The sequence below is a fragment of the Gymnogyps californianus genome, chromosome 15, assembly GCF_018139145.2.
Source record: "Gymnogyps californianus isolate 813 chromosome 15, ASM1813914v2, whole genome shotgun sequence".
Taxonomy (NCBI): domain Eukaryota; kingdom Metazoa; phylum Chordata; class Aves; order Accipitriformes; family Cathartidae; genus Gymnogyps; species Gymnogyps californianus.
The window spans coordinates 9,959,450-9,974,813 of record NC_059485.1 but is presented as its reverse complement, the minus strand read 5'-3'; the positions used below and the strand labels follow the sequence as shown (position 1 = coordinate 9,974,813).

At 43.2% G+C, this 15,364-nt stretch overlaps 1 protein-coding gene across 1 annotated transcript; it reads right to left on the bottom strand.

The window, feature by feature from the left end:
* Positions 1-2,416: 2,416 nt before the first annotated feature.
* On the bottom strand, positions 2,417-9,812 carry ARL6IP1 (ADP ribosylation factor like GTPase 6 interacting protein 1). Its single transcript, XM_050905885.1, has 6 exons — positions 9,772-9,812; positions 7,405-7,538; positions 5,524-5,643; positions 4,493-4,610; positions 3,743-3,827; positions 2,417-3,513 (listed from the first exon to the last, which is right to left on the bottom strand). The coding sequence occupies exons 1-6, from the start codon at positions 9,805-9,807 to the stop codon at positions 3,395-3,397; spliced, it is 612 nt and encodes a 203-aa protein (XP_050761842.1). The 5' UTR covers positions 9,808-9,812; the 3' UTR covers positions 2,417-3,394.
* Between the last annotated feature and the right edge of the window lie 5,552 nt (positions 9,813-15,364).

The following is a 15,364-nucleotide window of genomic DNA, read 5'->3' as shown; positions in this document are numbered from 1 at the left end:
TGCAAGGAAGAGGAGAGGCAGTTACGTATACCAGCTTTTCAGCACAGAAATACCGAGCAGCGCACTTTTTTTAAGGCTACTAGAACTAAAAGATCTAAGACTGATAGAAAGTTAGATTAAACCTTAAAAAGCATTCTTAAGCTAAAAAGCAGATCAAATCACATACTCAGGTATGCTCAAGGGGATTCACAACTATCATGACAAGTCAGGAAATCTGACACACTTATTTAAACTTGGCTTTAACACGCACGCACGAAGATTTAAAAACCACCATCCAGACAACATTTCATCAGCATGACACCTTTCCCAGGTGAATCGTTTTGGACTTTAAAACCCAATTACGCAGTATTAGCCCTGTTCAAAAACTAGGTCACACATGGTATTAAACAGAATAGATACTGCTCGCCTTGTTTATCTGCAAAAAAATTGCAGGATGCAAGTGCAGCACACCATGCTGAAAAGGAAACTAGGCATCAACTCTTGCATTCCTGTAATAAAGCCAAGAGCCTCCCGAGCACCACAAGGCATGACAAGACTTGATACTGTCGCCCCACTTACTAACGGAGCCAGTGCACTGCCAGACCGAGACAGGAAGGTGCTCCTGACCTGGGCCACAGGACGACTCCCGAGACGGCCAGGTCCTGCGGCACGAGGGCTTTTACCACTCAGCCAGGGACCCCCAAACGAGCAGGCCTGGCTAACACCTGCCCACGGGGCGAGTGCAGCCAGACCGCCCGTCCCGAGGGCCGTCTCCTCTCCCAGGGCCCAGCCCACCGCCCGCTCCCCAAGCCCTCCGCTACCTCCTCCCAGGCCTCGCCGCACGATCCTCGCTTCCTGAAGCCCGCAGACTCCACGGCCCGGCTCCCCCGAGCCCTGCCCAGCCCAGCCTCCCACAGCACCGGCCCGGGCCTGGCTGCCGTGCCAGCCCCTGCCCTCCGCTCCCGCCCCACATCTCTGCGGAGAGCAGAGCCACAGGCAGGAGGGTGCTTCCCCCCACCCTGCACTCCGAAGGCTCCAGAGAGCGCTAGGGGAGACGGAGGCGGCTCAAAACGCGCCGGGCCGGCCGGGCGCACCCTCACGGCCCCGGCGAGGCGGGCAGAGGCGGCCGCGGGGCCCGGATGGGGCCGGGAGGCGGCGGATGGCAGCCGGGACCCAGCGGCACCCCCCACTCACCGGTGCAGCAAGATGGCGGAAAAGGAAGAGGCCGGGCGCCCGCGCGGGATTATGGGAGGGCCATGGGCGCGAGGTGGCGCGCGGCGCCAGCTCGCGAGACTTGGCGTCCCAGTCGGGACGCGCCGCGCGCCAGGCCCGGTCATCCCCATTTGCCGAGAGCGGCACGTCGCACTTCCGGAGCGACGCTTCTGCCCGGGTTCCTATGGCAACCAGGACGCTTCGCAGCGGGCCGGGGTACGGCTGGGCGGGAGGGCCGAAACGCGGGCGGCCCCGGCGGCGGGCGCGCCCCGCAGCCAGCCGGGCGGGCGGCTGCGCTGTCCTCAGTGCCACCGCGGGTCAAACGGCACCAAGGCAGCCCATGAAAACACGGCACCGGGTGGGGGGCTTTGCAGGAGGGGGAAAAAAACACCACAACCGGAAAAAAAACCCAAACCAACAACAACGAAGGACACGGACGGTACCATTACGGCAGCTCTGCATTGTGGTGGGGTTTTTCCTCTCCTCTTTAATTACTACTTTTTTACACGACAGAACACAACAGAGGAATTCCTAATATATTTGATTTCCACTGAAGTTTTAATGGGGCCACGTACACTGGAGAACAGCGTAGCTACTCTGTGTGGTGAGGAGTTACACAAGGAAGCTGAAGGTCTGAGGTGAACAAAGCTGCCCCAAGTGGATGGGTTGTGTTTCTACTGAGTTTTAATTTAAAAGGACTCAGGACTGTAACAGCAGATGTTACAGTACCCTAAACCAGCGCTGATGTGGGGGTAGAGGGGCTGCTACCAACTCTCCCAGAGACAGCTCTGCGACACAGTGCAGTGTCGCCGCTTGTCTTTTTATACGCAGGATTTCTTCCAGTGACAGTCTGTGCCTGTTAAGTAGAGCACCTTCTAAATAACCATTTCAAGATTGCACTATAGCACCTCCCCACAGTCAGATCTATCACAAGTTATACTGCTTGGGTCTGACTTGTCCACAACCCCGTCACTTTTATCAGTGTTAATCAACTACAGATGACATTACAGCCTTTCCCCTCAGCACCAAGAGCTGTCAGTGTACTGTCATGGCTGACAGCTCACTGTAAATAGTAAAACTTCTATTTCAAACAAAAGGTATTTTTCTGTTATGACACTGCGCACTGCCTACCACATGGCACTAAAACACGATTCCCAGCTCCAGTTCTTGATTGAAAGACGCATTTACACAATTTTCTGTACATTCAAAAAGAGCAAGTCTTAAACAAGTTTCTTTTTAGTCTGTATTTACCTATTCAACAGTTACAATAGACACTGAAGAGAGTTCATTTTAAAACGGCAAACTTTTAAAATGCATTAACACAGGTTTTAGCTTTTTAAAGAAAAAAGTTCAGTTTTAAAAAAGGAGGGAGAGGTCATAGAAAAGCACAAACAATTCAGACAGGCTTATTTACAGAGACAAACCTAGCATATTCAAGGTGATTTTGTATACAGACAACAACATTCATAAAACCAAACGTGCTACATGGCTCCATGACAACAGCAGTTTTTAGAACAATCAGCTGTTAAGGTAACACATGCCTTAACTCATTTTCTAAAGTCTCAGTGCAATGAGTTGAAGTTTACACTACAGCTAAATAACTGAACTACAAATTTATATATTCCAGACCCCTATTCAACAGATAATCTGGTATATGCAGCCAAAAAAAGCAAACAGATTCAGTGAGACAATGGGATCACCTTCTGCCCCAATTCTGGGTATGCACCCTCAGCTATGATCATTCTTACTCAGCTAATTGTCCTCCTTCCACAAGGATCAGTAGTAACAAGCCTCCAAGAAGTGCAAGCTTTCAGAACTGCCCTTCATACTTGCTGTAGCCACAAATTAATGACCAGCGAAACTAACAGCTACAGAAATGCTATCATGCATTACAATTCTGCTGCTTCTTGAGTTGGGGTATTTATCCACAGGGCCTCTTAGGTTGGTGAAGACACTTAATAAGCTCCATACATCAAAGGTCAGGATCTTTCATATAAGATCAGCTGCACGCTGCAGAACCCTAGTCAGCACAGCAAGAGACACACAAACCCCCAGCAGTTGCTGGAGTGACATTTTCACTTCATCAGGGAGCCATTAAAAAAAAAAAGCCAGTGAGCAATACAACTTCTATTGTCTTAATTATACGTTAATTCTCAAAACTGTTCCCAAGGAAACCTTTCACAAGAGTGAACAGCAGTTGTCTTCATTCATTTTTCTTTTCCTTGTGCTTGAGAAGTTTGTTTATCTCCCTTTTTGCCATTCCAACATACTTTGTAATGATCCCATGCTGGTTTAGTCCAGGAAACAGCAACAAGAAACTTACTAGAGAGGAAAAAAAAAAAGGAATTAATACTCCTTTAACAAGCTTCTGTCACCTTGCAATTCCTTGCTTTCCTTAAGCCCCATTAACTGCTTGAAAACAGAAAAATATAACCCTGCAACAAAAAAAAAAAATCACCACATACTTAATAAAAAATTACTTCTACCAGCCTTATACCATTTCAGGCAGCTAATAGAAAAGTTACTTCTGTTTTGCATGCTACACACTTACCAATAAGGTAGGTCAGAAAGAGATTGTGAACCTGTTGTCCAATCCAGGCAACCACAGCAAGAGAAAAAAGCATGGTCATGAAGTACTAAAAATGAAAAGGGAACAGTTATCACAGATCTGTTGGGAATTCTCCCCCTTTCCTTCAGTACCTGGCAACACTTACACATTTAAAACTAACTTGAAGTTTGCTGGCTCTTCCACATGCAGTACCTATGCATAGGCTTTTTAAAATTGAGATTACAGAGTCTACGGTGTATGTTCTCATTTATTTTCAGACCATCAGTTTTACAGGATGCCAGCTCTTTTCTGTCCAGGTATGCCTTAGAGTCAGACTACGCCATCCCCATTGACACAACTTCAGCCTCACACAGTACCTGAAGCTGTCTTCAGGACAGTAAACTCAGTAGTTCATGTACCTAAGCTGACACATTACTAAGATCTAGTTTTCTGGACAGCTCATGTACACTGGAAACAAGCTGTGTTTCCAAAAATTGACCTATCCAAAGAAACCCAGCTTAGCTTCATCTTAACGTCAAGGGTATGCTCCTAACTGCACAGTATTGCAAGTTTGAAGTCATGTATCTTGCCACTCCAGGATTGAATAAGATGTGTGACTGGCATTAAGTCACGGCCAGAACTGACGGTTCTCAGTGAAATACTAGTTTATTCAGACATGTGCCTTGCTAAAATACTTAAAACAAAACAAATAAAATCTTAAGACTACAGAGATGAACTCCTAGAACTCAATACCATTTTAGGCTTCTCTTCCTTCAGTGTGAAGAGACGTTTCCACCAGCCAACAATTCGACGACGAGATTTTACCAAATTGCTGCAAATCTCATGAAATCTTTGCTGCTGTTCCGTAGTCCTTTTATTAAAGAAAAAAGCCAGAAATAAGAATTCAAGATTTCATCTGAAACTTTAAAAAATCTCCCACGGTATTTTTCCAGCAGTAAAAATTTATCCAGTACTTATCCTGGCAGTTGCTTCACTTAGTTTTATACCTCATCTTTACTGAGCACTGTAATGCAATTGCCCATGTAATTTTTCTGTACACTGACTCTCTTAAATTGACTCCCAAAGAGCAACCACATTCAAACCAGAAGACCATTGATTTTAATCTGATACCAGTGTGATACACACAAGTAATACACACCTGATACCAGTGTGTATTACTTTGGCTTTTATGCTGGTTCATTATTAGACAAGAACATTTATCCGCTAGTCATCTTATAGTAGATACACTGAAATTTACTTTTAACTCAAAACTTAGTTCAAATAAGGTTCTTCTCCAGCTTACTGTTTTTATATAAGCCTTGCCCTTCTTCAAATCTGTTTCAATCACTTACAATCACATTCATACTCTCTGCATTACTCTTCCTTCATCGTATTTACTACTGCCACTGTTTCCAAACATATAATCCAATACCCTTCTTCATAGTTTTAGTTCTCAGTATCTATTATCCATTAATTACTAAAAACTAGTTTAGCAGAACTAACTAGCATCCTTAATGGAGAGCAAAGAACATGCCTACTCCTTCGAAAAAAATCTTATTTTTCTAGAAGAGAAGAAACAATAAAGATACGTTTTAGTAGTTATCTTTCAGAAAAAGAAGAATGAAGGACATCTTACTAGTGTTCTCACTTCATATATTATAGAGATTGCCAAATTCTTACAATGGCTCTATAATCATTTGATATTTGCAAGTCAGACATCCATTTTGATAAAGTTCATAATTTATTTACACTCAAGAAACTGTTTTAATTCAAGTTTTCCTCACCATTTATTAGAGCCAAAGATTCTAGGTGCAAGAGCAGGAACAAGATAATCAGCCAAACAGAGGAACATAACGAAACAGGAGACGCCTGAAAGAACCGATGGGTCCAAGTAGTAGATCATCCTGCAGAAAGAAGATAACAGAAATTATTTCTAGATGCTCAGACTGCTAAATACTAGACATACTTAGTCGCCTCTTCGGATTGGCTCAGGGCTTCAAACAGTAGACCTACCCTCTTGCCCAACCTCAAAAAAATTTTCAAATTTGCTCCTATTACTAATAAAAAGAGGTTTAAGCACTTCAACACTATTACAAAGAAATACAGATTAAAAAAAGATAGTATTTTCTTAATGTACTAGATAAGAAAATGCTACAATACAGCAAGCATAGTATGAAGTTCAGTAGAAGTAAAAATTCATCTTTATGGCTCTCAGAAGTTGACATCTAGTGAACTTAACACTGACCGGGGGCTGAGGATGAGTGAGTGAACATATGAAATAACCAGGTAGAGTGAAAGCTCTAATCCTGTTGGTTCTTCAGTAAGTCACACAATTCAGATCCACTACAGGTTGTCATTTGCTCTCTAACCTGTGAGAGCTAACCAAACCTGTTCTGGACAAGGAGTCATAAATCTCCAATTAGGACAGTGTTGTGCTTTTACATATTAAGTGTGCCACCACTCAAACACAGCAGTACGGGTACTGGACAAGAACTAGCTCATCTCGTGTCTGTTAACACTCAGCTGTGCCCCATGCTACTTATTTGCACTTAACAGAACTTCCTGAACGTTGAAGTAATAAAAGTAAAGAAATGACACAGTCCATTGCAGGGCCAGTCTTTCTATGTGTCTGGCACAGTGCTACTGCGCTGAATGTTCAAGTTCATTTTTGATGAAGTACCAATTCACAATCTGAAGTAGTTCTGTCTATTTCCTCAAAGTACTATTCAACACAAGATCTTTCCTGCTATAATCACAGCATTTATAACAGAATACCCTGCAGTTCATATAATTACTTCTTTTAAAAGTTACTTTTCAGTTTCATTTGATTTCCATCCTCCTCACCTCCCTTGAAGACCATAAAATTTATATTAGCCAGAAGACTGATTATCCCTGCCTCACTTGGTTCAACATCTATTTTTGTAGCTCCCCTCTTCTCCTTACTTCAGAAACACATGCAACTGGCAAACTCCACAGCTGGTGTGGACACTCATCTGTACAAGGCAGGCTGGGGTCATCTTGACTACCACCATGTTACACAAAAGCATGTACAACTGCCTCCAGCAAGCCAGTTCTCCATCTCCAATCCAGAGACAGGCAACATCCTCTCATCCTGTTGATTGAAAGTTACCTGCAGTCTTTCCTTTTCCTCCTTTCTCAAAGGACAGGACAGAGAATGTAAAAAAACAAGTTGTACAAACCAACTGAACTCATCCTAAACACCACACCAAATATGCAGAATAGGAAAGTTTGCCCTATGGAAACAAGTTTTCCATGATGATATTGCTGTTGGTTTGGGGAAAAAAGCCACAGGAGATAACCAGATTTGACTAAGCAGCAGGATACAAAGGATGAGGGCAGAATATGAACACACCAGTGAAGAACATACAGCTGAACATGGTAAAAAACGACAGCAACCATTGCTGGCAAACAGCTTCTGCAGAAAGCACTGCCCCAGCTCTGAGCAGGATGTGACTCGTGTTACTTCCTGTTCTCAATACTCAAGGTTTTTCTTTTCAACGAAGTTCCCACACATTCAGAAACAGAACCTGGAGTGAGAGCCTTCCTATTAGATTTTTAAAGATGTGTTACTAATTTACTTAATAGGTTTGCTACCAGCCATGAAAGTGCAATGGTGTTCTAGGCTTCCTCTACAAGCTACTTACAGAAAAGAAAAGGAAACAACACTCATCAGCGCCAGAGGAAACCAGGCTCTCTCCCAGCGAAGAACTTTATCAGTCATCAAAATCACTTCTCCCCATCCTTGCAACTGCTCTTCCAAGCTAGCAGTTTCTGCAGCCTACACAAAAAGAGAAGAAAACTCTTTTATTACTAAGCAGAGTATGAAATTAATTCCCACACTCAAAGTAGCTAAAAAAAAGTGTCATAATTAAAGACCCCAGTCACAAACCTTTTTGAGTAATTAAATAACTAATAATGTTGTAAGTTTTGTACTAAGTTATGACATTGTAGCAGTGATACGTTAAAACAGTCAAGATCCTAACAAAGTAGCTGCATATGTTATTAGACCAAACAATATCTCCTCCCAGATTTTGCCAAGGTGTTTTCCCCCAATCTCCCATTTACGGTACTCCCTCCCCCCAGATTAGTAGAAAGTCAAGTTTTAAAGTCTAGCTTTAAACTCTCAAATTTTCAGTGTCAACATCTGGAAAATTGCAACATGAGAACTATTTAAAATATATGTATTTTCAAAGACAACTCTACCACATTAAACTGAAGCTTTCTAGTTGCTGTCCAACACCAATTTTTTATTATGTGGAAGATGGATAAAAACTCAGAATCCACACTAGAGGAAAGTTACCCAACTGATCACATTTGGACTGCAAAGAAAGTTTTTCCACAGGTTGCCCAAGACAGTGATCAGGCAGCCTTTAAACTCCTCTTCCTATATTATTCCTACATTCCTCCCTACACATCTTCTGCAAGTAGGCCCGATCTGCTCCGGCATCAGCTTGCTAAGCAGTTCACCTGAGGTGTTCCACATTTAACATAGCTTAATAGTTTCCCCTCAGTGGGACAAGGTATCTCAGAGATTACAAAACTCAGGTAACCATGAACAGAACCGGTCACTGCCCACGTAGTAAGAGGTGAAAAGTCATCAAGACCTGCACATGTGCTGTGCAGAGATAGCAGAGCAGGCTTCATTCTCAACTTTGTGCTACACTTAAATGAGAAGCCTGACACCACTAGAATAACAAGGACAGCTGAGTGCAGCTATCACGGTAAAGCACAGTTTTCTTGTGTGATACCATTGGAAACTATTTGAAAGCTACAGTTCAGGACAAAAAAAAAGTAGAAAACTATCTGACATGCTGCTGAACACGTTCCAGTTATCATATCTATTTCATGTTATAAACACAAACTGTGGCATGGAAGAAAAAGAGAAAGCTGCGTTTCTCCAGAAGACATTTTATGACAAACTGTTTTGCTTTATTACCTCTGGCTGTCTGCATTTAACATCACAACCAAGAGAAAATTTAACGGGAAACGGACTGGAATATAACAGTGTTATTAATATCAGCCTGCCTCTGTCAGCCTAGAGGACAACTATTGTAAGTTGTTTTCCCACTGGGCCAGGCAGAGAAAACTTAAGTCAGCTTTTGTCAACACCATCTTCATTCCAGAGCCCATCCATCAAAAGTGTTTTTTCATTAATCAAACAACATAAAGTTTCCATAAATATGAACTTCTGCTCTGAAGGTAGCACCCCTCCCACACATTGCATGTATTTTTGGCAATATAGTTCCGCGCACTTTTTCTGCAGAAGTTCGAACCTCCCTTCCACCTCTGCGCTATTGACAGTTTCTCTCTGTCTCCCAGGCTGTACAGCTTCCTGCGGCAAGAAACAGCCCTGATCAATAATGCACTCAAACGCTTCCCTTCTTCAACCTCTTCATGTGCTTCTACAGTGATTTTGCCATTTCCCATGGCAGCCATTTACCATTACAGAGATAAATATACATATCCTTGTATTTATTTAAAGTTTTTAAGTATTCAAGCCCACCCTTGACATACTGAAGTTAAGCTAATCAACCAGCTCCTGCCACTCTCCTGCATCGTTGAAGCATTCGATAACACAGCCAAAGGATGTTGAAACACAAAGACATGAATATTAAACGTAAGCCCTGCACATCAGGTAAAGCCAGATATTATTATGAGCTCTAGCCTGCGAGCAGCAGCACAACAGCCGAGCCCGCTCCCAGGGACGGCACACAGAGCAGCCTCCTCAAACCCAGCCCCGCCAGGACCTAAGGCATAAGCCGATCCCTGCACGGGAACCTTTCAGCAGCAAAAGCGGGCGCAGGGAGGCAATTCCCCCGCGCTTCACAAGCTCGGGGGCCCAGGCGGCCCTCGCCAGCCACCGCCGCGGCCAGGCCTGGCTCCCCCGCCTCCCCCAGCGACGGCAGGGCCGAGCGGCCACCAGCCCTTCCCCAGCGACCTGGAGGAGAGCACCACCACCCCCGCCGCCAGCCCCCGAAGGGGCGACTCGCCCCGGTGCCGCCCGAACTCACCAGCTGGTAGACGCTGTTATTGTCACCCTCCGCCATCTTGTGCAGCCTTCTGACTGCCACCGCCCCCGCCAGCCGCACCCTCCCGCCCCACGCCGCGCCGCCGCCTTTTATACCCTCCGCGGCCCCTCTCGGCACCCTGACTGGCCTTCTCGAAACTCAGCACGGACCAATCCCAGAGCCCCTATCGCGCCCCATCGACAGCCGGTTGGCTGGTGGGATTAGAACGGCGACAGCCGCCCAATCAGCATGGGGCCTTCGCACCTCCTTCCCCTCCCTCCGTCGCAATGCGACTGCGACCGGAGCGGGTGGTGAGGGTCCGGCTGCTGCGGGGGGCGGCGGCTGAGGCGGGCGGCGGCGGGCGGCCCTGCTCGGAGAGGGGGCGGCAGGCTTGGCCGAGGTAGCCTCGGGCGGGCCGGTGGGGCGTGCCCGAGGCGAGCGGTGGTGGAGGTGTTCGCGCCGGCCATTGCTGTGAGGAAGCGCGCCAGCCGCCTCAGCCGAGGAAGGGGAGGCAGCAAGCCAGCCGTCGGCACAGGAGCGGTAACACAGTCACCTCCCCACCAGGACTTTCAAGGATCGTGCTTTTATTTTAAGAAGCCTGACCCATATAACCTGAACGTGTGATTATTAGGAGGCAAATAAGTAAAAGATTATGTGCTGTCTAAAAACACGTTACCTTTTCTTGACATACATCATGTGCGTACATGTCCTATGAACTAGACAGAACCTTCTGACCAAGAATGTTTCAAGGCTAATAAATAGCCCGTTATTGCCGAAATAACATGGCACCAGAGGCACTCACCAACAAACTTTCTCTGACTTAAAGTTTTGCTGGTTTTCCAGCACAGGTATTTATTTATTGCACATGACTGATGTGAAGCAGCCAGCGTGTCAGCTATAGACACCAGAATCTGGGGGTACAAGATTTCCAGATACCACACTGGAAACGGATGAAACAACTCGACTTCACAGGAAGGTTCTGCAGCTCTGAACACCACCACTGCCTGACCTAGCTATGATAATTACCATCTGTCCAACAACTTGCTTTATTTTTTTCAGAAGCTGTAGCAGGATGAGAATAGACACAGGAGAAAAGTGCTAGGATATAAATATTTTTTATGACTCAACTTCCTAAATGTTTCAGTCATATGTGTTAATGAGCTTAATCACAATCCCTAGGATGTAATGCAATTCCAAAATGAGGGCAAAGAAAACATCATTTCTGGCACCAAAACTGCAATACTTTTCCAACCCAGCTCACCAGCTTCATGGAGAGGAAAAAGAGAAGGAGTAAGGATGACACTGTAAAAGCAAACACATGTCTGTACTGAATTGTTTGATCTTTTACAGGGTGCTTTTCACACTCATTCAAGATTGTGTGTAAAGAATACTTTACTGAACAATTGAATTCATTTACATGTTGCTAAAAGCCAAGTGTATTTTTGTGTACCATTTTGCACTTAAAAGTGGAGTCCACCCTCAAAATCTATAATTTTACCACAGCAAAGCTCAAACAAAAGCTAATTTCATAAGGAAGTGATGCCAGCAATAGTTCTGGTTAGTCTTTTGAGGAAGTATGGACACACATAGAAGCACGATGCATTGCTGTTCCTAGGAATATTTGCAGTGTCCTGCAGAAGCCACCTCTGGCTGTTCGATATGATCAGCCAGCTCCTGGTTTCATCCAGTTGTATGAATCTCACCACAAAACCACAAGCACATACCAATGAAAAATGCAGGTATTTCCATCATCTCCAACCCCTGTCAGATTCATTATCTTCCAGCCAGTCTTTCAAATGCCAGCTCCCAAGTCAGTCTACCGTCACAGCTTTTCTCCCATCCTAGAGGGCCCACAGAGGTGCAGTTCCCTCACGTTAAGCGTTTCTCCGTAACTCGGAGAGCCTTGCAGGATGCCCTCACCGCCAGAAACTCCAGAGGAGATGGGCCATCGCACTGCAGAGAACAGGACAGCGTGGGGCCCTGCCACGCTATTCAACGCCTTCCTCGCTGAGCAGCCAGGCCTTTTGAAGCACAATGTAAAATGAAAGAAAGATGTGTGTGTATACATATACATGTACATGTTTATAAATTTGGTTGTTAAAATCAGAGTCCTAATGTAGAAGGCCGAGAATGGTAATAGCAGTAGCTCAGAGCATGGAAAACCTATTCATCACTTCCCATACATTACCTGAGCTATAGAAAGCCAATTGTTTTCTGTATGCTTCAAGGTATGATGCAGATCATGTTGCAATGTGATGCATTCTTCCTATACTGAGATTCTCTCTTAGCAGATGCACAGAAAATTAAATGCCCAAGCTAACTTCAAAGCACCTTTAAAAGCAGCAGTTTAATTGCTCTGTGCACTTAGAACAGACAAAAATTTTACATGTTAAGCCTCCACCCATCATACCTAATGTAATAAATGCATCTCAAACTTTTTTCTTATGCTATTAATAAAAAATTAGTCTGATGGATGGCAAAATTGCTCTAATCAGCTATGCATTTAAGTACATACAACAGTAGTTTTATGTAAGATCTGTATTTTCAGTGAAATTCTTTAGCTAAAACATTAACAGTATGCTCATGAATAACTACTTTCCACTAAAGAAAAAAATACGTATGCATGTGATAACTGGGTACTGTGTTAAGAAAGCAAAAGATGGATGGCAGGTATCATCTTAAACTTTTTTCCTAGTCCAATTCTTTAATGCATAAAGGGGCGTGTCTGCTAATTTTAGGAAAAAGCTTACAAAAAAAGAAAGGGAAAAAAAAAGCAAAGAAACCTTTGAAGTACGTGAGTGTGCTAAAACAGGATGGCCAAATGTACTAGGCACAGAACACACTGATGAATAATTGAAGCAAATTAACCTTAAGGACTACAGCATTTAGAAAAATGGAGCTTTAACCTCTCCAATCCCCTCCAGTATTTCTGAAGGAGTATTTTTTTATATGGTGCTTTTCATTCAGATATCACAAAGCAGTTAACAGGATAAATATTACTTGATCAGTTTATCGGAGGGTGGACAGCACTACGTGGTGTCACAGGGCCGGGGCTGATGGCTGCTGCAGTTCCCACGATGGAGTTTGTGCGGTGAAATACCCTCCTTTCCCACGCAAGGTAACCTCGCACTAGCATTAACTGTCACCAATGCTTTGATAGACATCTCATTCATTTTTCCTTGGAAAACTAGCTCCCTCCCTCTGATGTATATCTGATTTATATGGGAGACTTGAATCTTTTACAGATCTTGGAAAAATTAGACAAAATATATTACTATTTAAATAGACTAATCACTGAAGGCAAAACTAATTGTTGCAAAGGGAAAACGGACCATGAAGTCCCTGCAAAGTACCAAAATAATTTCTGTTAACTGTACACATTTGTTACAATTTCAGTTATGTTAACTTGACACTGCCATTATTCCACCAAAATAATCAAAGACACCACTCATGACTCCAGTTTGTTTAACACATCCCAGTAACCCGTTTGGTAGAGCAGTGCTCACATCCTGGCTTTACAGAAGGGGAACAGGAAGAGAGGCAAACTAGTAAGTGGATTTTCAAAGGGTTAAGAGCATCTCAACCACTAGCCTCTATAACTGGGAGGGGGTAACAACTTAAACTGATGAGCATACTTTGAATTTGACTTTGAGAAATTAGTGCATAGCATGGTCCCTCGGTCAGCGTTTACTGCAGGTGAGCATCATGCAAAAAGTTTCCATCAGCTGAACGGTTTGACTTCTGTAGCTTCAGGTGATTTGTATGTATTTACAAATATTTGATTCTAGATTTGCATTATTCTAGGTCTGTCTTACTGCAGGAAAAAAGTAAATGTCTCTCTTACTGAAAAAATATGAAGTAACCTCATGTCTTTATAAGAAACATTACCTTTTAAAAGATAATATAACTAATGCAGTCTTATTTAATATGCAAGATGCATGCACAGAATCTGCATTTTGGGTTTAACCAAGGCTGTACCAATTTGCCATATTGTCAACATTTACCAAGGAAAATGCATCAGCACACAAAAGCTGACAGTCCCACTGACTCCTAAGTACGTGAGCTATCTCCTCAACATTAGTTACGCAAATTTAAGTCTCCATAGAATCCTGCTCTAATTTGGGATTTGTTTTGTATTAGGCACTTTATTCTCCCCCGTAATTTTCACAACCACAAGTAGTTCTGCATACAAGGAAATTATGAATACATATTCTTTTTTTTTTTTAAAACTTTATTAAATTACGCAGTAAGAACCCATCTCCACACAAGTGTTTCATTTCTGGATAGCAGAGGTATAATACATGAGCCACAGGTGAGTGCATTACCCCTCCCTTCCCCCCAGCTTCCAAGAAATAAAACAGCATGTATAATACACTCTTGTTACTACGGTACTCCAAACAGATTGTTCCTAAGGTTATTTTTAACTGGAGAAAAATAGTAAGGACCAACAGCGTCAAGTGTCTTGTTCTGCATATGAATGTTCTTCACTGCAACATTCAAACACCTTCTTTCTCGCAATGCATGGCATGGCAGAGGGGTCAGGAAGCAATGGCAGTGGAATGCATTTGCACAAGTATCATTAGATATAAAGCCTGTGCCTTCCCTAGAGTTAATCAGGCAATCAGAATGCAAAAAAGGCCATGTGTCTGTTGAAAATCCCTACACTTCAAAGTGCATGTCCACGAAAAATTGGCAACAGAGGAGAAAGTGAATTCTAAGACCTACTGAGGAGGCAGAGCAGTTAGCATAGTGCAAATACTGAAAATAATACAAGTTTGTCTATTACTTATGCCTGGTGTTAATTTATGTTATCTGAAAATTACTAGCCAAGCTTTCTACTCAGATGAACTGCTGCAAATCCATTCAATTAAATGAATTTTATGCCAGTAGTTGGCTTGGCTCAAATCCTTTAATACTTAGATTTTGATTGAAAAAAATGCTATATTTAAAAGTGTGTTTTTACTCTGAAAAGTGACTAAAATGGCATAAAGGATCTTCCCACGTCTTTCATTTTTCAGCAACTGTGCGTAATGAATTAACCAAGTTTACAAAAGAGAAACTTTTTATGCATAGCTACACAAATTTATCTGGGTTGGGAACACCAGTGTGCATTTCTGCTTTAGCCATCAGCACCTGTAAGATTCTGTAGTTGTAACTGAATTGTGTTAGGTTTATCTGCTCTAAGAAAAGGAAGTTGCCTTTTCCTAAAGGTGTCTCACTTTAAAAAGGAAGCAAGAAGCCTTTTAGACAACCGGCAGACAAGAAGGACATCGACCTAAGTAAGAAGATGCCATTTTTAGGGAGACTTTTCTGACCATAATCACACTTTGAGTGCAGAATTGATTAAAAAAAACAACAACAAAAAAAAACCTTGGTGGAAGATTGACTATAGATGCATTATTGAACAACCATCTATAGAAGTAATATGGCAAAGGAAAAATACTTTGCAGAAATCTTTACAGATCTAGTTGAACAAAAATTGGAGAGTCCTTCATTTCTTGGATTATATGTATACCCTTGTGAACTGAAGCACTATAATTTACAAGTGTAAACTAAAAGTATTAGGAAAGTGAAGTAAAAAGCATATCACTCTACC